General features: G+C 41.8%; 3 protein-coding genes across 3 annotated transcripts in view; 1 reads left to right on the top strand and 2 right to left on the bottom strand.

Annotated features, from left to right (window-relative positions):
- Window positions 1-2,136: 2,136 nt before the first annotated feature.
- Window positions 2,137-4,429, bottom strand: LOC128719237 (NAD-dependent protein deacetylase sirtuin-2-like). The gene is made up of 4 exons (XM_053812860.1): window positions 3,868-4,429; window positions 3,423-3,779; window positions 2,710-3,089; window positions 2,137-2,643 (listed from the first exon to the last, which is right to left on the bottom strand). Exons 1-4 carry the CDS (start codon window positions 4,427-4,429, stop codon window positions 2,137-2,139), a joined length of 1,806 nt encoding a protein of 601 aa, XP_053668835.1.
- Window positions 4,430-5,268: 839 nt separating this feature from the next.
- On the top strand, window positions 5,269-6,365 carry LOC128710139 (DNA repair protein RAD51 homolog A). The gene is made up of 2 exons (XM_053805180.1): window positions 5,269-5,355; window positions 5,433-6,365. The coding sequence occupies exons 1-2, from the start codon at window positions 5,269-5,271 to the stop codon at window positions 6,363-6,365; spliced, it is 1,020 nt and encodes a 339-aa protein (XP_053661155.1).
- Window positions 6,366-8,428: 2,063 nt separating this feature from the next.
- Window positions 8,429-20,440, bottom strand: part of LOC128708674 (protein similar) — a 105,425-nt gene continuing 93,413 nt past the window's right edge. Inside the window, exons 10-12 of the mRNA XM_053803652.1 lie at window positions 19,700-20,163; window positions 9,100-9,211; window positions 8,429-9,018 (exon numbers count right to left, since the gene is read on the bottom strand). Coding sequence (XP_053659627.1) covers window positions 8,429-9,018; window positions 9,100-9,211; window positions 19,700-20,163 — 1,166 coding nt within the window. The remainder of the gene's footprint in view (window positions 9,019-9,099; window positions 9,212-19,699; window positions 20,164-20,440) is intronic.

The raw sequence follows: 20,440 nt of genomic DNA, 5'->3' as shown, positions 1-20,440 counted from the left end.
GTTCAGGCAGAATGAAACAGGACAGAAACGACCAGTTTCATACTTTCAGTTACTAGGAGATCATCAACACTGGGAGGTAGCACTAATTCCCCATCAACTACGTGTCGATTTAGTACCGGGTATAGTTGTCCCGCTTCCGCATCTGTTATCAACGATCGTGGTTCGCACACACTGATCATCTGATTACTTCGATCGTATGTGAAAACGGGACGACTGTATAACACACTGGCGGCCGCAAGTGTTACCTCCTTTTGTGGATGCTCTCCTGCTATGCGAACAGGTGGAACAGACCGTGTCTGCAGGATGATGGGATTCCGCCACGATCGACACACTAACACTATCGAGTAGCGTCTCGATAGCGATAAGTGTAATGCGAAAGCGGGACAGGTGTAGCAAATGCTATCATGTCGCACAGCGCTAGGTGTTATATCCTCCTTTCGCTCTTCTGTTATCCGAAGGTATGAAACTAGCTGCCTTTCCTAATGACCGGAGATTTCAACGACTGGAAAGCGATGAAGCATGTTATCCATTTACTTAGTGAAGCATATTTCTTTCTTGTGATTTAATAGTAATTGGTCATCGCAAAGTATTGGTGTAACTAATCACGCACAACCGCATGGTAAGTTTTGTCGTAGAATTTATATTAGCCCCGGGTTTATTACAAATATTTGCGTCATAAATTAGACCGCGCGCGCTTTTGCTGCATTAGAAATAATAAACCCCGTTCTTTTATGCTTTGTTTTGTTGTCTGGTTTGCTTCATTCTGTTTCTGTGTGTGTGTTTTTTTTAATAATCATATATCCGCAGTACAATCGTTGCCCGAGTTACGCGGTTCTCGACCTTCGACGGATCCGGAGATACAGTAAAATGAAGTGTTGAAAAAAGGTGGAAAAGATAAAGTGGTGAAAATAAGTATTCGATTTCCCACATTACGTAATATAAAATTCTCCGGCACGTATTATCCGCGTAACTCGGGCAAATGAACGTACTGTGTTCTCCGTGTAATGTTTGTGTCTCCTAACCGTCTCTGCACAGCTTTCGTTTGTTTGCACCGTCCCTTCGCTCTGGTCTTCTTGTAGTCGATCCTCGCCATAGATCGCACTTTTGTTTTTTTTTTGTCTAACAGAAATAATGCAGTTTAACGCATTTCGCCTTCTTTCGCTGTTTGCCTTGTCATTCGTTAATCGCGTATGGTGACGATTTTGTTTTCACAACACCCTAAGTGACCCCTTACATATGTTTTGTAAGCCAACGGTGCCGAAACCCACCTATCTTGCCAGTGTTTGCTCATTCTGCTAGGATGCGAAAGTTAAAAATATATAATTCTTACACTATTCAACTTATCGATTTCGGGTGTGTATTTGTTTCTGTTAATTTCTTATTATTTGTTGTGTCGTTTGTGAATCTTTCAAAGCCACTTCCACTGGGAAGAAGAACATGGAAACAATAGTTACACACATAGGAGCGGCTTTTTGTGTTGCATGTTCAGCAAACGTAGCGGTACGATCGTTGATCATGGTAAAAACACATATGTTTGCGTGATGATCATCCCTTACATCCTCGATGTTTCGATAATTACACCGATGTGATGAATAATCGCGAAAAAGAGTATGGTTCATGTCCAACACATCACTGTACAAGTTGCATTCCCAGAGATCGATGTCTTACGGATTTCTTGAAGAGTAACGATTTTTCTTGTCTAAATTTAATCGATATTTCTTCCTTTTATAGCAAATTTATCTCTCTCTCTCTCTCTCTTCATATTTCACTATTTTCAATACAGCCTTGTCCGTCAGTGCGAAGGGACATAAGTAGTAGAAAGAAAACAGTCCGGCGTACAAGTGTGCAATTTGCGCAACTTTGTGTGTTTGTTTTTATAATAAAATAGCTCGGAAGAGGTGTGCAGCCAAGGTCAAGGTGATTGTGATTAACTTAACTAGTATATAATCGGAATTGGAATTAGTTAAAAGGGGGATTCGTTTTGTTTTTTCACCGTGTACAACGGCTCCGCACCGTGGTAATATGTGGAAGCGTTTAGCCGTCGCGTCGTAACTCTTCTTGCTTTGTTTAAACATATTTTTTATGTAATCGATTAAATTGTTCTTACCCATTGGTGTGGTGTGTTGTTTTGGAGTCTTAAGTTTTGTCTTCCAACGACAACGTCGTCTTCGGATGCTGCTCTACCACTACCTCCTCGTCGTCATGATGCTCGTCCATCTTCTCGTGCTGCGGTTCATTAGAAAGATGGTGATGATGGTGGTGATGATGATGATTATGCTGCAGGTGCTCATGAACAGACGGTTCATCGTGTGTGTCGTGATGCGGATCGGTAGCCATTGCCTGGACACTTTCCTCACCGCCGCCACCAGCACACACCGCACCGCCGCCTTGTGCTGCAAGACCATCGGCAACATCGTTAAAGTGTTCATCCTCTGGCAGCAGACATTCGCTATCATCCACCAGACAATGATCATCGCTAAGGATCGTATGGGACTGCTGATGGTGGACGTCTACGATCGGTGTTGGTTCCATATCAACGACTGCATCCGTTCCGTCAACGACTGGAACCACCGGGTTCGTTGGCAGCGGTCGAATCGGTTTAATCTTTGCGTGTTCCGTTTCGATCAACTTTCGCAATTCATCCTACAAAGAAAATCATTGGACGGGTAATGGATGCAGGTGGGAAAAAACTGACCCGGTACTACTTACTCCCCAGCCAAGTTGGTCGGCTAAAAAGAAGCACCCGTCATCGCAGTTGCCCGTCCAGGCAACGTCACGCCGATTGCCGGGCAGATCGAAGCACAACCCTTCGCCGAACATCATTGAACGCAGGAAACCGAAATTACTGCACCCAACTTTGTCCCGGTTAATTAACAACCGGACACAATCATCGTTGGCGTACTCCACCAGGGAAGCAAACGGTTGCACGGTAAGGGACGTTCCCATAATAATAAGCAGATCACAATCGGCAAAGTCCTGGTGGGGCAACATGTGAAACCGCTCCGGTAAACCTTCGCCGAAAAAGACTATGTCCGGTTTGATCACACCACCGCACGGGCAGGTTGGTACTTCGTCGGTGAATATTATCTCTGGGGTTATAGAATTGGGAAGTAATTAATTTTGGGCCTAAGATAGGTTTGGCAAAAAAAAAAAAAACGACTCGACGGTGAATATCCCCCGTATTCTGTGGGAAATAATCAATAGTCCGAAATAGTTAAGATAATTATTCCGATATTCATAGGCATATTGCGCGTATATACGGCCCGGCCGTTCTTCATATAAATAAAAAAGGCATATTGCGACCTTCGACGGTTGTATGAATGAACTAAAGATCAGCTCATATGACCAGTAATATGACATTGGTTTTATACTGGTTAATATCCTGATCTAAAAGCCTTATTATTAAAAAGATGAATATTTACCCTTCACAAACTCCAAACTGTAGGCCGTCTTGCACTGCAGACAGTGGTTGGTGTAGAACGTTCCGTGTGCTTCGACGATCTTTTCCTCGCTAATGCCGGCGATGCGTTCCAACGTATCGATGTTTTGCGTGTAGTGGCGCACCAGCAAACCTTTCTGTTCAAGCAGCCGGACGAAATAGTGTGACGGTGTTGGTTTGAATGTGCCGGGATACAGTTCCTTGGCCAGTGTAAAGAATGGTTTCGGATTTTGGTAAAGATATTCCAGCTCAAAAATGGCCTGCGGGTACGGCAGATTGTACTTCATCAAGTTGTTGTACAGTCCCGTATCCGGAGAGCGAAAGTCTGGTATACCGGCGGCTGAAATAAACAACAACAAAAACACACAATCATGTCCATTGCAAACGTTATGATTATAAAGGTTGGACAGCAGCAGGTGCACACTCACAGGTTGATATTCCGGCCCCGACCATGGTGACGATCTTTTTGAAGCCTCCATTTTTCCATTGTTTCAGCACACCGTCGATGTCGACTGTTTCTAGCACTCTCCGACTTGCGGCGCCACCGGATCCGTCCTTGTTGTCGAACCGATCGGCCGTGTAGAAGCCAAGCTTGTCGGACAGATACTGGCGTATCCGTTCGATGCTAATCGATTCGTCCCCATCGTCTTCGTTATCATCTAACGGTAGAAATTCGGGCAATCCGGCCGGATCGGGACCAGCAATGCCGTTCACAATCGAGCCCGGAGGCGATGGACCGAGCGGTGTAATGGTCGGATCTGACGCAGGCTCTGTCAGGGCGATGGATGCGCCAGCGATGGCGGAAGCGGCGGCCGGTACGGTGGATGAGGCGGCCGCAACGGCAGCCGCAGTGGCAGCTGCTGCAGCCGTTACCAGCGTCTCCCTGTGGTCGTCGTCCGTCTCGGTACCTCCACCACCGATGCACTGCAACATGGGCGCATGATGCGGAGGGGCAGGCGACGCAGCGATGGCAGGGCGCTCCTCCGACATTCCAACTGTGCGACGACCACCGACCGCGTATCGGCGCACACTCTCGGATAGCGTTCGAACGGCGTTGTTCACCTGCTCGATTATTGTGGACACGGTGGAGTGCTTCCCGGTGGCGAAAGCCAATGCAGATGCAACCGATTTCGCAGCCAGCTACAATGGTTTACGGTCACGGATAAGGATGCAAACACTTTTTCGATTGGTGCCAAAAACGACCCAAACGCAAACGTCAATCCCAAGCGAATATTTTCGTCTTTCTTCGTCGTTCTTTTTACTTGTCATTTGGCAGTGTTGCCATACCAAGCATGAGCGTTGGTGCAGTGCGGCGTGAACTAACTTTAACGACAGCGTGGATGACAAACAAGCACGGAGACGGATAAAGCTTAGTTTCAGTTTAACTATTAAGATGAAAAAGTGTTTATCAATTGGACACTGCCGAAAAATGCCAAAGCAAACACTTTTCCACATTTTTCAAACAAAGAAAACACAACAAACGCTTTTGTTTACAGTTTCTGCCGGAGTCAGCTGTCAATGTATGTGTCAAAGAAAGCCAAATTCGCGTAAAAACACGTACGACGTTTGTGCGTGCATTTTGTTTGATTTTAAAAACATTTGAACAACTTGCGGCGAAGTTCCAAGATTCTAATTCGAATTACTATAGGGAAGAGCGATATTGTGTGAAGTTATGACCAGGAAATAGAGTAAATTGCTTTCGTATCGTTTTGTGAGACAATTATAAAAAAGTGTCAAAGCAGTCGGTTCAAAGTGCGCCAAATTGCCAAAACAAATACGAAGGACAGTAAACAATACAGCCGGAATTGTTTCCTCACTCAACCACAAAAATGGCCCAAATGGAAAAATCGCTACAGTCTGCATCTACTGTAGAGGAAGAGGAAGATTATGGACCACTGCTGATCGGGAAGCTGGAGGTTTGTAGATGAACTAATTTGCAGAACGCTTTACAGAACGATTGCAGAACAATGCTTAATTTATTCCATTTTTGTAGGGCAATGGAATCACTAACGGAGATATTAAAAAGCTTGCGGAAGCAGGATTTCACACTGTTGAAGCTGTTGCATATGCGCCGAAGAAGCAACTACTTGCGATCAAGGGCATTTCCGAGGCGAAAGCTGACAAAATACTCCTGGAAGCAACGAAGCACGTACCGATGGGTTTTACGACAGCGACCGAATACCATCAGAAGCGGTCGGAAATTATTCAGCTAACAACGGGATCAAAGGAGTTGGACAAACTGCTTGGTGGGGGCATTGAGACCGGCAGCATCACGGAGATGTTCGGAGAGTTTCGGACCGGTAAGACACAGCTATGCCACACGCTGGCCGTGACGTGCCAGTTGCCGGTGAGTCAGAACGGAGGCGAAGGCAAATGTTTGTACATCGATACGGAGGGAACGTTTCGACCGGAGCGATTGCTAGCTACGGCCGAACGGTACAAACTGGTCGGTGCGGACGTCCTCGACAATGTGGCGTATGCGAGAGCGTACAACACTGATCATCAAATGCATCTGCTGATGGTAGCATCGGCTATGATGGCGGAATCGAGATACGCGCTTATCATAGTGGATAGCGCAACCAGCCTGTACCGGACAGATTACAGTGGCCGTGGAGAGCTCGCAGCTCGGCAGACACATTTGGCGAAGTTTCTGCGCATGTTGCTACGACTGGCGGACGAGTTTGGGGTAGCGGTGCTGATCACGAATCAGGTTGTAGCACAGGTTGACGGTGCGGCCATGTTTAATCCGGATCCGAAGAAACCCATTGGCGGTAATATTATAGCGCACGCGTCTACCACCCGCCTATATCTCCGGAAGGGTCGGGGTGAATCAAGAATCTGTAAAATATACGACTCGCCGTGTTTGGCGGAAGGAGAAGCCACATTCGCTATCAATCCGGATGGAATAGGCGATGTGAAGGAATAGAGCTGCCCCATGCCCTACCATCAATGCAAATGCGGAACTATAGATAGGAATATTAAAACCCCGATTATTTTGATAAACAATAAACGTATCGATTTTATTCTATTTGCATATTCTATAAGTTTGGATGAGTGAAATAGAAAGAAAATAATACAATGCCATTATGTAAGGAGTTTCGGTAGAAGGTCCTTATTTCATTTCAGCAACCCAAATATTAGAGAACATAGGAAAACAATTGATATTGCTGAAGATGTTTCCATCGCTCTCCAATCATTGCAATCGTCTTCCTAGTGATTCGTACAATTCCCAAGTTATCGGATTTTATCGTAGTCATGTTTGTGATACTAATATAAAACGGGCAACTAACAATAGCAGTTATTCATTTACGAAACACACTAACGACCAATGATCGTTAATTAGTATTTAGTTTTCCATTTATGATCTTTTAGTATACGGAACCAGGAAAGCATGATACGTTTCTGGAGGAGGAATCATCATCAGGAATTTAAACGATTGGAAACAGACGATTGGTTGATGCCGTTAATGCATCCGCCAAAAAGGTCGGGATAATGGATTGACAGACGAAGGCGCTCGGCCGTCAAGACTTTTCCCCCTAAACTAATTGGGGACGTTCGGCTTAATCTTTGTCCATACTAGTAACATTTCGCGAATTTCCTAGTGGCCATTTTTCAACGATCATAACATCATGGTCCATGTGATATATAAACTGAAATTATAGCTATACGCAAAAGCAGCTACTTTTTATCTGCTCTTTATTTCTAAATAGTGCTAATACATATGATACCATTGAAATAGTTCCATTTAACAAATAGTAGCGATGTGAATATTGGGAAGAAAACAAATCATTTACAATATATAGACCGATCAATCGTCCGTATTTTAAAGAGTAGAAAAAACTGAATGAAAAATTGAAGTACATTTGCGTACGGAAACCTGTGACAAACACGTAATAACATAATAATCTAACATATTTTGTCTACCACCAACTTATCTACTACATCCTACTCTCCCTCTCTCTCTATAGTTAAACCGTTGCACATGGTTGTTGTTTCGTATTTGTAATAAATGTCGCTTGTTTGTTGCATAATTGGTTTTGTGCATTTGTATACAGAAAATCAGTAGAAAATGTTTGTATGAAATGCAAAAAAACACAAACGTCAGTAACGCAAAGTTTTTGAATGTTTGTATCCTTCTTAGGGCGTTAAATGTTGAAGGTGTTGAAGCTGGACATAGAGTTACTACTACACGTTACATGAAAGGGGATCCTATTTGAATAGTACTTACTACATCAATATAAAATTGTACTCTTGTTCACTGTCGTCTGGCCCTTCATTTACAGGGCCGCTACATATACACGACATTTATATGTCCCATTGTCTATCATTTGCAAATATTAATAATGGTTCGCACCAGAAAAAGAATGGTTGCACCAGATACCGTTGCTATCGGCAAAACGAAATCTTCTTACTGAGCTAATTGGATTTACTTTGTGAAAGTGTGCTTTCGGCTATTCTTGTACTTTTCTTCTTCGTATTACATTGATTACTGGCATTATGTGGAAGGTAGCGAACAACAAACCAAAGAAAAGGTTACAAAATTGACAAACTGGGTAGTTGAACAAATTAATTGATGTGAAATATAACAGAAGACACACATAAAACACTCACCTTCGTGTGTTATGAAGCAGAATTCACTACTCTTCCCAATACTTGTACGCATCAACTTATTAGCATATTCATTATGTGTCGTTTCTATAAGCTCTTTTTCTCATTCCTTGAAACCTTGTTGAAGTTGAGTTTGTTTTTTTCTGTTTTCAGCTTTGAATAAACCCACAAATTAGCGTTCGATTCACTTCAGCCCATCTGATAAGAACGCACTTTCGAGATTTTGTCAACACTCTCGCTTAACGTTTCTAAATATGTAAATGAATCAAAACATAGAATCAATTAAAAATATCTCCCATTAGAATGCAGAATTCAAAACCATACGAAAGAAATGCTTTAAAACACCGAAACTAACGAACGAACTTAAAGGATCTCCAGTAATCAAATCAACATCCCCTGGTGTAGCCCACCCTCGTCGTTTGCTGCAATCGTCCGGAACGCACCGATACGGTTACCATGGGTTGCTCCAAGTCCGTCCAAGCTGTCCAGATCACCGCCGAGAGCAGCGAACAGATTTGCCTCGCAAGGCTCGCCACCGAGCAGGTCGGCCGAAAGGTGTGCGGTCGGTGTGCTGGACAGCGACTTCGGAATGTGTCCGCCAGCCGCAGTGCCGTACACGGACGGCGATGGAATCTTTTTCGGATCGAACTGACCCTGCTGGATGGCGCGCCATATTTCCAGATCGGTCGGTGTCAGCAAGCTGGGCGAAACGATCATCGAGAATTCGTCCACCGTCGATGTGCCTGTTGTCGCTGGCTGGTTTGAGGTAGCTGAAGATGTGTTGAATAACTCCCCGGATCCACGGAATCGGTCAGCACCGTTGCCCTGTGCACCATTATCGATCGTACCCGGAAGGATGGAATCCGTCTGGATCGTGAGCGGACGCACAATCTGATCGTTCAGTGGTCTTTGGCCACCGATCAGTGGATTGATCGAGCTGAACAGCACGCCACTGTCATCCTCGTCACCAACTGTGGTAAAGAAATGAGAATAAGCATTAGTAACAACAGTATGGTGATAAGCAGGGATTATAGCGCGATCCTAATACTTACGGTTGAAAACCATGTCACCGGTCGTGTTGTCGCACTGCATTTCGTTGCCATCTGGGGAAAGTTCCAAATCGTTCTCGATTAAAACTTCCGGTGGAGTTAAGGGGATGGTTTGCTGCAAGAGAAAACAAACAGATTCAATTACCATGAGGAAGGTGATGCAATGTGAACCAATTAAGTTTTCTTTCTACTTCCGTGTGGGTTTGAGCGTTTTCATTAAAGTTTGCTTAATTTATTAAACTAATTTTACTCAGCACACTGCAGCACATAAGCAATTTTTGATAAGAATTTCAATAATAAGACACTTTGTATAATAAAATTTAACTTCCGTTACTGTTATAACTGTTCCTGTATGTGGTTGGTTCCAACAAACAAATTGTAACAATGTTTGTTTTCAAATTACCTTGGCACATTTTATGATAGATTTGATCGAATACCTTGCAAAGTTCCAAAAAAGAATAGGTATTTATTTGAAAATTTTAGGAATTGAGTTTCAAAAAATTGGCCAATAACATCCCCCATTTTTATGGTCTGGTAAATAAATACGTAAGATCTATTGAAAAAACTTGAATATTCTCTTGGATTTCTTGTGATTGAGGTGAGACAATTGGGATTTCGTTACTTATCCAAAAGATTTTTCGATGAACGACTAGGACAGCCAAATTTGTACTGAACAACACAAGTGCACTTGTGTTTGTTTCAGTTTGAGGATTTAAAGCTTTTGCATTTGTATAAACAACAAAATTAGATTATAGAATCGTTAAAAGGACGCATTTAGAATAATTTATAAAAATGCTTCCTACATTAGGATTTTGTTCCTTTTCCAAGTATAACAATAAAATGGCGTAAAATTCTTTAACAATTTACCGAAAAATAAGCCACAAAAGATTCCTGGATAAATCTCCTATATGATGGGTATTTATTTGAATGTACGCCTTCCGATGTAATTTAAACATGCTGAAAGCCATCCATCATAAAGAACGATGAGAAGGGATCCATTATTTGCTAAAAATGTTTTAAAAAATCCAATCTTAGCCTCTATTAGTGAATAGAGAAACATATAATTACAAGTTCCAGTGTTCGGAATGTTTGATACTCCACAATAAATCAAGATTTTTTGTCAAATGGCTTTTAACTTCTTGTTGGAGTGAGAAAGCTTAAAAATGCCTTTTAATAGCTAATGCTTCAGAGATATTTCGCTAAAATGAGATTCACATTCAAACCGTTCGATTTGTTGAGTTATGCCTTACCAAATATGATGTGGCGTTCTAGAAAGAACATTACGAAGAATGACCATATACTTCTAAAAAAATATTTAAGATTTATGATATTATTTTATGTTGCAACGCCAGACGGTAAGAAAGATCGAGCGATTTGGAGAGTAAACAACACACACAGACTCGTGGTCAAAACAAAGAAAAAGCTAACATCAAAATCACTGCCGGGTTGCGAATAAAGAAAAAAACAAGCACTTCAACTCCAAAGCGGCTGTGTTCGGCAGTAAGGTACTTTAACAGTCATAAGAAAACCCCACCATGCTAGAAAACAAAGAGTGCAGCAAGCAAAACCCTTCGCTTTCCTGTTAACGACAATGGGACGATAACGGCAGAAGAAAAAGAACATGATAAACAACAAAAAAAAGCTAACATTACCGAGCACGTGGCAAAGTTCAACATCCTTTCGAGACATTACGGAGGGGGGTTTGTTTTCCCAACCTCCCATCCCACTGAAGCTTTACCATCATTCTAGTGCTTACATAACCCAAGCTCACACGCAGGTCAGTAGGACGAACAGAGATAACATAATGCTTACTTTCACTCTCCTACATTCTCGCTTTCCGCGAATTTCACTTTGTAGAAAAAGAGAAACAACGGAAAAAAGTGCAAGGAAGTTTCCAGAGAAAGCTTACACTTAGTGAAGGAGAGTGAGAGAGCGAGTAGGAAAACCGACTTTCTCTGTGCAGCTTCGCTCTCATAGCCTACTGTGCTACTCTGTTTGGTCTCATAATCCGCTTAAACATAAGCGAAGCCAAAGGTTGTACGTGTTGGTATGACGTCAAAACCTGACGTCATCAATGTATTTTGGCCAATCCCCAATTTTGGATGCCCAAGTACGGCAAAATTCTAATCTCCAGAAGGCATATATGCAAACAGTAAACACTGTCACTATCCAAAGTAATACTTCTATTAAGAGAGTGTGTTTGTACAGGATAGACTTTGGAAAGGGAATTGCTTTGCCTCCCAATTTTCCAGCCTTTTCCAAGCATCACGTGGTGCGAGACAAACTCCACCGGGCTGCGGATGAATTAATGCACTGGATGATGGATTGTATTGTTGTCGTTGACCTCATTCGGACGAGTCGCAGCGACGGAGGCTCGATTTGGCGTGTCTGGTTACATGACCTACATTTTTGCACTACTAAAGGCTCGCACGAAAGGACACGTGCTGTGTGGTGCTCGCGTAACGCGGGAGACTTTCGTTCGTCTAACGCATTGCGAATGTGCTGCTGTGCGGACAGTAAGGAAAAATGTCTATACACATGGAAATCAAATAAATAAAAATTAACGCTCAATACCTCATCACTTATCAGAAGAGAAAGAAAACATCATCTGGACACAATTGTTCAATTTTCATTCGGGTTTTTCGTTTATTTGTGTGGGTTTTTCTTTCATGCTGTCAGTCCCCAAACGCTCCCAGACCCAGGCGGCATTTTCCCTGTGCGCATTCCCTATTCATGCGTATCCGCTGACATAAAGCTTCCCTAACGATATTACGATATCCTGTCCCGTGTTTTGTCACTTCCTCAATTCCTCCCTCCACCTTTATCTTCACCCTCATACACTGTCTCTGTCTGCTCGTCTAGTGTTTCTCGCTAACCATTGTTTGCACAAAACCTCTAACAGGAGATAGTTCGATTGAGTAGCGTAAGTGGATTTATGTAATGCTCCAAATAGCGTTATTATTAATTAATTCAAGTACAATTCTACTTGTTTATTCATTGATGGTTGATTTTTTGTTAGCTTCTCTATTATCGATTGCTTTTCTTGTGTGTTGTGTTTCGGCCCACCCTTCCCTCCGAGACGGTTTAGTTTTGGGTTTTTAATTGTTTGTTTAATTCTTTTCTTTTTGTTCTTTTTCCTTGGCTTCACGGCTTGTTTCTGTTTTTTAATCCTTTTCTTGTGCTTTGCTGTATGTGTTGGAGTTTTATCAGTTTGTTTGCATTTACCGATGGACCGTTTGCGGCTTCCGTTTGCTTTGTTTTGCACTTAATGTTAGTTCCGTTTATTGCGTAAATTTATTCAAGGAGTAGATGTTGTTTGCTTACGTTTACATTGCCATGTTTTGAACTGTTGCCGCGTGTTATCGGGTAAAATATTCACCAAACCACCTTTGTAACTTTTGCAAATCTTACGTACTAGCACATGATTAGTTGTTTTAAGTCTTTTGGGAGATAATTTGCAACGCACCGATAAGTTTTGCATCAGTGGCGCATATTAATAATTTATATCGTGTGACAACCCACATTGGACTCCATTACGGGTCGCCCACCGTCACTCAATCACATCCGTGAGAGTGTTTTTGTTTTCGTTCCATTTTGGGTAGTTTATGACGTTTTTTTTCAGTGCTACAACTCTACAATCTGACGTAAGTATATAATGGGTAGTGACATTTAAATAGCGTGCACTGTTGATATTAACACGGTCGCTCAAATGCTGGTAGCACGGCTGTTGGAACGGTTAGGCCAAGACTGGCTTTAGAGTATTTGAATGGTGGAGGCGCTAAATGCTACGCCATTCATGATGCATCTTACAATACTACCTCTTACGCGGGAAGTTTCTACCATACATGCATGCTGGAGTGTTAGAAGGAGTAGTTTAGCTACGGGCGAAGTAAACTGATGAATTATTACGTTATACTATTCGCTTGTAGAGTTCAGATGGCTTATCCTTAATGGTGTATCTTTGATTACGAAGCCTGACATCAGGAATAGTAAAGAAATGATTTGAAAACATAAATCCAAAGTGCACGCATGGTTAACAGTTAAACGCATCTGAGATAGTGAAAAACAAAGACAACAAATCAACGCTATCTCCAAAAAACCTAACCAGGGACGGAAAGATTTGATTGATTCACCTAAACGAATTCGTCAACTCGTTTTGCAACCATTCCATTGCAATTCAGGCCTCGCCCTTCACTCTCGGTTTTGTTCGGTGGTTCTACAAGGGGTTTTTATTATTGTTTCGCTTAGCGATTGTATTTGTTTCATTGTTTTAATGTCGCTTTGCTGTGTGCGAAAGTGGAGTTAAATCGAGTCGTGCTGTGAAATCATTTCTCTTCTTCTTTGCCCCAAAACTTCGATCACAAAACGATCGCAATAAACCACCCTCTAGCCAAATATGACCAACGCAATCGTTTGCCCTTCACCTAACGCACTAACTAATACAATTGCACGCACGTACACATACACACTGCAACCGTGTGTGTTTCATTCGATTCTTCCACAAACTTCAAAAAACGGCTGTACCAGACTTTAACAATATTCGCACCGCACCGTATATACAACAGTAAAACAACCTTCCGCAATCATCAACATTCATGCAAAAAAAAAACTTTGCCCTTGACTTGATCCTAATCAGTTCTGTGTTTTGCTTAAATTGTTTCGAACAGTCCCTCATTGTGTTGTGTTAGTGTAACGTGTTTTCGTTCTTTGCTATATATCTTTCTTTTTTTGCTTCCATTTTCCATTATTCTTTTCATGGGATATTTACCATATATCGGTTCGCTAATAGATTGATAAATTTGTGCTTTTTCCATTATGAATCCATTCCATCGGGATGCTAGAATTGAATAAAAAGACTTTCCACTAAGACTGTCCAGAAATTTGAGGTATTTGATTTTGAGTAAAGGTGTAACTTTGCAAATATACTTTTGTTTCCGTTAGGCAGTTGTGAGAATTTGTCTAATTACTACACGGAAAATAATTATGCTTTGCTATATGATTTTCCCACAACATAAATAAATTAATTGAATTACGTTTTTATATTTCTTTATCGAATGCACAATTTTCAGAGCAAGATTTGTACTTAAGAGTGAGGTATGTTTAGAGATATATGGGTATTATCAGATATTTGAACAACGATAACGAATTAAAAAACAAAGATAATAGATAACAACTCAACGGTCCCAGATGGCACTATATCAGCACCAGATATAATACAATCGCAGCATTTGATAATACAATTGTGGCACATGAAAATGCAAAATCAGTATGGCTATTATGTGAAGCCGTTGGCCGTGTTTGGGATGACGAGTTTGTACTTCAAGTCTGTATAGCCTTGCTGGTTTTCTACTATCATGTGCCACAATCGTGCTATCAAATGCTGCGATCGTATTAAGCTGGATGCTTCTCTGAGATAGGTGAGCCGTTATCTGCTGGATCGGTTTTCACAGTCACCTGCGTTGTTCTAACAACCAAAAAGGAGCTCTGTAATGTGCATAAAAGGTTGTGCTAAAATATATGCAAACTTTGTCAACGGCCAACGGTTGTAGTAAAACAAAAAACGCATCCCTTCAATCCGTTTACTTTAATGACTATAATTTGACTAACAGTTGGCATGCAGTACCATGGTGCATGTACTTGTGGGTGTTTTTGATTTCCTTTCCTTGGTGGTGTTATGCTGAACCGTTCCGGGTCGTAGCCGAGCTTTCATGTCAACAACAGTTAAACAACAATACTAGCATTGGTGTGCTCTTACCCCTTTTGTGTATACCGGTGTACCTTGCATTAAGCTATGTTTTGTTTTCATTTGCCACACATTTCTATTTAACAGTATGAACACACTTTTGCTGCAAACATTACCTATGCCAACGATTATTAACACCAACAACTATTGCCTATTCCTTCTGTTTTACGTTACGCACATCCTGTTCCACCATTCCAAGTTACAATCCAAACCAGACTGTTCTGTTCCGCTGCACCTGGTTAGTTTCCCGCTCCGTGCAACCTGGAGGACAGTAGGGAATTGGGAGTTGGAAAACCAAAATGCATCCAAAATATCAGTCCGATGAAACGATTTTAAGGTTCCAGCTCTATGATTCTACAATATTTATGATCCGTTTTTTTTTCATCCATCCGCAATGTGATAGTAATTTTTGAACAATTTTTTGAACTCTTACATTTCAATTGCGCTTTGCTGAGGTGAATTTTACGTGTAAAGGCTCTGACTTGCCGATTAATATGTATGATACGGTCTACGAACGGAAGATGCACACACTACGCAGAGCTACGATGACGAATTTATGGGAAAGCTTACAGTTTACCTTGTTCGCTTAATTATATCACTGATAATGATGGTGTATAGTAACTGCCCTCGTCTTCTACGACAAGTATGGCCATCTTGTGAATGTTTGCCGAGTGACTAATTTGTATTCTTCGTGACCGCTTACAGCTACAAATTATTACAACAATCTTAAACTGGTGGCCTTGCCCGGCGCTTACGAAGAGACCTTAAAGTTTATTTTCCTCGGGACGAATTCGTCTCTCCGTGTACTGTGCTAGACTTTTATCCTCCTTATATATACTGTACGAAACAAGCTCCAATTGTACTGCAGCGCACGGTTTACGGTTGTGGTTTGCTTTACTCCAAACGAATGTACCTTGTTTGAATTGCGTATCAATTCACTAACGTGTCTTATTGTTTCGGAGAGGCCGGTTTCGATCAGTACGTGAGTTTGTGTATGTATTGAGTTAAGTGTGATGTATATGTGTTTCTTTTTTTGATTAACTCCAACTACAGTGTTACGTTCCGTACATCTATAGTATAGTAATAAGACATTTCCCTTCATAATTAATATTAAAGCTTATTGTAACGTTGTTTTCTGTTGTGTTGTGTTTTCAAATTTCGTTCTGTGGTTTTGCTTGTTCGAATTGATTGGTTATGATTTGTTCAGCTGGCAGTGCGGTGTATGTTCTGCTGAACTGCACGTCTAAGATCAGTTGAACGCATATCTGCTCATCGACAACATGGACACCAAATGCAAAGAGAGAACAACAAAAACTTATATCCCCACAACTACGCCATTCCGAACCAGTGGTAACGGGGCAGGTTGGCAAACAAACTTAGCGGCGCAGTTTCGTGACGATACGAAGCGTATCGAGTGGTATACACCGAGCACCATGCACACAAACAACGCCAAAAGGTCGCAATGCGCGATGCATCAGCTCATGGCAGGCTAGTGCCGATGCACCATTGCGGAGGCAGCCAGCACGGTCAGAAGGTTCTGCTAATTATATAACACAAGGGAAGAAGCGTACGTTCTTCTGCGCTAAAAATACCATTCCCGCTCAGGTTCATTCGAAGCCATTCACATGTTACGGTTGCTTCTGCATGGCCACACAGACACACAGGTTTAATGGCGGACACACCCCCCTGTCAATGAGTGTAGATATTGTGATATTGCGCGTGGGGCTTATGTGAGTTATGTGAATGAACTTGCAAACGCAGAAGAAATGTAGACATGCTGCAGTTGAATCAAATTTTACATTAGTGGAAACATAATGTAAATAAATAACTGCTTGGTTCGGGTTTCTTACCAAACCGAACGCTAACGATCGAGCTCGTTCGACAGCTACTCACAGTAAATCATTCCGTCGGTTGTTTGAACCGGTTTTTGATTGCATGGAAAGATTGCCTCACGTGCACGTGTCTTACTGCTAGTTCTCAACGTTACTCATGCATGGCAGCGTACTCAACAGCTGCTCTGTACGCTCTTTGCACGTGATAAGTTGTGTGCTATTTGTTACAAACAGTAAACAAACGTGTGAAACAAGGGAGTCGAAAGGGAACGATGGAGTCCCCTGGTGCTTTTGCATGTAACCACTGGATGGAGGCGCCTGGTGGAAGGAAAGAAACAATAAATCTGATGCATTTGTCTTGTTAGCTTACTCGCGCAAAAGTGACAAATAATGATTCAAAAGATCTTTTCTGTGTTTTTTTTTCAATCTACTGATCACTAACTATACCGTGCGTTTATGCGATGCAGTTTGAGACGATCTGCCTACTTGCGTTGTACGATTTCGATTGCAGTTTGTATGATTTGTTTTTGTTTTGTTGGATGCATCTGAGGTATATCAGTTTGTTCCTTATTTTTGTTCTATGCTGTGTGTGTGTCTTTTTCGAGGTAATAGGTTTCACACGTTCTTGTGTTCTTGTTCATTTTTTGAAATATTTGTATATTCTGCCCTAGGTGGTTCTATTGTGAATAATTACTTGCATGTCCAATCCAAAACCACCACTACGGTTTGCAGTGTTGGAATCTTACTTTTTATTATAATTATTGTACAGATATAGTCGAACATACATCTAGCATTTTAATGCGTTGAGTAACGAGAATTACCATTAAATTTAATCCTGTCTTATTCGCGATCTTAATCTCTTATAGTTTTTAACCGCTTGTTGCATTATGTGTGTATAGTTACGATTCATCTGTATGGGTTTTTGAGTTCTGACGATGCTTATCAATACCGTTAATTCTACCTTTAGGTTTCTTGTTATACGTTCCCAGTAACGAATTCGTAAGCTTCTCAAATACGATAAGTCATGTGACAGGATAGGCTAGCGTTCTTTAATGCCTTGTGTATGTGCAGCGATCTAGAACGACGCCAGCATGGGGCTTGAATGACTACGTAGCGTTTACGTTGTATTAGCTCATAGAGTCTTGTCCTCACTAACCAATGGAGATGGCGCAGTAGAAGAGCTTTTTTAATTACACAAAAGCAAAACCATTGGTACTAATTTACACGATCCAAAGTAGTTGAGGCAATTAGAGAACAGATAACTTCCGGAAGAATCTTCCTTTCCATATATAATTATACCTTGCAAAATGTGTGCTAGGCTTTAGTGTACTTCTTACTTCAACAATAGAGTTCAGAGCTTCGAAGCTAGGGAAAAATATTTTTATTTCTTGCTTGAAGAATATTAATTTTTCAATTATCTTTCTCACATAAAAAAGATAAAAGTTAGCGAGTTTGCGGTTTGCTTATATATTATTAAATATACTGTATACGCACACCATCAAAAAAACCACCTTTCGAATTAAAGCTTCCACCATTTTCTTTTGTACAACAAACGAAGCATAACGACGAGCTTTAAACGCACTTGCATGGTGTTTGCTCGTTCTCGGCACCGCCGCTGCAGTTCTGGGTTTTTGTTTCTCATGTTTTGTTTTTACTTTTGTATTATGTTTTGTACCTTCGGAGCTCACGAATAATTGTAACAAACGGGTTTTGAGCAGCCCTGCACCGTTCTTCCGCAACACGTGCACAGATGTTGTAACGTGTCTGCCGCACGCGGACGGAAGATGGCACAAAGGGCTATTCAATGCCACTCTCGGCACGAGAGTTGACCGCCGTGCGTATGTTTTTCATTGTTATCAATGTTTAGCAAACAAATAATAAACTACTTTGACAAATCATGCTATCGTCGCTCTATTCGTTGCCTCCTTATCGGTCGCGTTGCTTTTTTTTGCGTAATAAAGCTGAACAGTTGTACAGTCTTAAACAATCATATAGTTTAACAAGAGCTGTCGAACGGATCATAAATAAAAAAAAAATAACGAAACTAAGCTAGGCATCTTACAGATCTAAAGCAAAGTAAACGTATTGAACAAAACAACCAGCAAAACAATACAAAGTTAAAACAAATGTTTATTTAACAACTAACAAAACAAAAAACTTTTCGCTGTTTTATGCTTTATCTTTTTTTGCTGCCCTGGTTTGCAACCATGCAACCATCATGCTCTTCTCGGGGGAGACAGTATTATATTTGGAAATTGTACAAGGTAAGCGAAAAACAAAGCAAAACAACAGTTGACACGAAAACGAACCGAAGCAATGGTAACGCTTTGTCCGATGCTCGTAACGCACTCCGGTTCCCGATGCCCGTAACGCCATTACTGCATAACACTCAAGCAACATTAGCCGTTGTCTCTTTCGTGATTTTCCCTCTTCGCTTTCCTTTGTTCTCCGTCTCGTTTCCCTTACAAGGGAAAATAATGACAAATTTTCATGGCAAGCCTGTCATTCTCCTGTCCATAATTGTCCGCTCTATTCCTTCCCCAGGATCGCTAGACTCAGTTCAGTTATGTTTTTAAACTATAAATTATATCAACTATCACAGTAATTGGGTTTTTTTTTCACTTCGCTACTCCACTCGTAAGCATGTCTACGTTTTACCGTCTTCTAAATTCTGTGGTTTTACCCCATCGCTTTTCGATCTGCCTACATATGGACTACTGCCTACATATCGACGAGTTCCGGTGTTGGATAGTTTTTGTTTGAAGGAACGTTCAGAGCAAAAGCACTGTTATTGCCACTACATTGCAGCTTCCCTCAACACGATCATCCCTGGTAGGAACTCCCACGAACGTATTACACTGTTGCGCCTTCCTTACTGCCGTTCCTTTCTGCTGTTCTCTTGTTCTTGCTCTCTCTATCTCTCACTCTATCTCCCTTTCTCATCTAACTGATGGAGGTTCCTTGCTCTTGTTTACTATGCTTTGGCCGCTTTGCTGGGACGGGGAAAGCAACTGTACCCGGCACTTACATCGCAACCACTGACGAGCAGATTCATCAGCACCGAATTGCCCGACTGTTCCTGCAGCAGTCCACCATTGTTGCCCGCGTGACCGTTTGGCCAGCGTCCACCAGAGGTACCATCCTGCGACGATCGCGACTTGGACTTTAGCTTTTGTGGTACCGGTGATGGGGCCATTAGCTGCTGCAGTAGCTGCGGCGCTGACGATGGTGTTCCTGGCGCATTGGATGAGGCGGACGATTTGAGACGCTTGCAGTTGCTTCCGTTGTCACCGGCAGACTCGCTAACACCGGCTAGGGTGCGCTTATTGTTTCCATTCACACCGCCAGTACCGATGGACTTTTTCGTAGCGGTAGTGACGAACGATGCGATAATGTTTGTCTGCGGTACGATTCCCTGTTGCGTGGTTCCTTTCGCATTGGTAGTAACGGTTCCGTTCAGCTGCAACAAATCATCGAACTTCCATGCTTCACCTAAAAAGAAGTGAGATTATGTTAATATCAGAGATTCTTTAAACGATATTTAAGATATATCTGCCACTACTAATGAGCATTATATTGCTAGGTTTTACTTCCGAAATTATACATTCTGTACCGCTACAAAGTGCCAGTTTAATGCGTATTTGTTAATCAAAAAAAAAAAAAAAATCGTCTCCCTTTTAATCGCTTCATCGTATAAATTTCGCTGTTTATCTCGTAAGCGCAGCCTGTCGTTGCATGTGACCGGCCCAAACCGATGCATTCGTGGGGG

Source organism: Anopheles marshallii, chromosome 2, assembly GCF_943734725.1.
Source record: "Anopheles marshallii chromosome 2, idAnoMarsDA_429_01, whole genome shotgun sequence".
NCBI lineage: Eukaryota > Metazoa > Arthropoda > Insecta > Diptera > Culicidae > Anopheles > Anopheles marshallii.
The sequence above is the reverse complement of the archived record's forward strand: the minus strand, read 5'-3'. Positions and strand labels throughout refer to the sequence as shown.

What these genes read in the sequence shown, in the direction of transcription:
- LOC128719237 (XM_053812860.1), bottom strand. Translation starts at nt 4,429, where the DNA reads ATGTCGGAGGAGCGCCCTGCCATCGCTGCGTCGCCTGCCCCTCCGCAT. An exon ending in CGGGGCCGGAATATCAACCT is followed by an intron (nt 3,780 to 3,867) that starts GTGAGTGTGCAC and finishes TGTTTATTTCAG; the next exon opens with CCGCCGGTATACCAGACTTT. An exon ending in CCGACCAACTTGGCTGGGGA is followed by an intron (nt 2,644 to 2,709) that starts GTAAGTAGTACC and finishes TTTTCTTTGTAG; the next exon opens with GATGAATTGCGAAAGTTGAT.
- LOC128710139 (XM_053805180.1), top strand. Translation starts at nt 5,269, where the DNA reads ATGGCCCAAATGGAAAAATCGCTACAGTCTGCATCTACTGTAGAGGAA. An exon ending in TGCTGATCGGGAAGCTGGAG is followed by an intron (nt 5,356 to 5,432) that starts GTTTGTAGATGA and finishes CCATTTTTGTAG; the next exon opens with GGCAATGGAATCACTAACGG.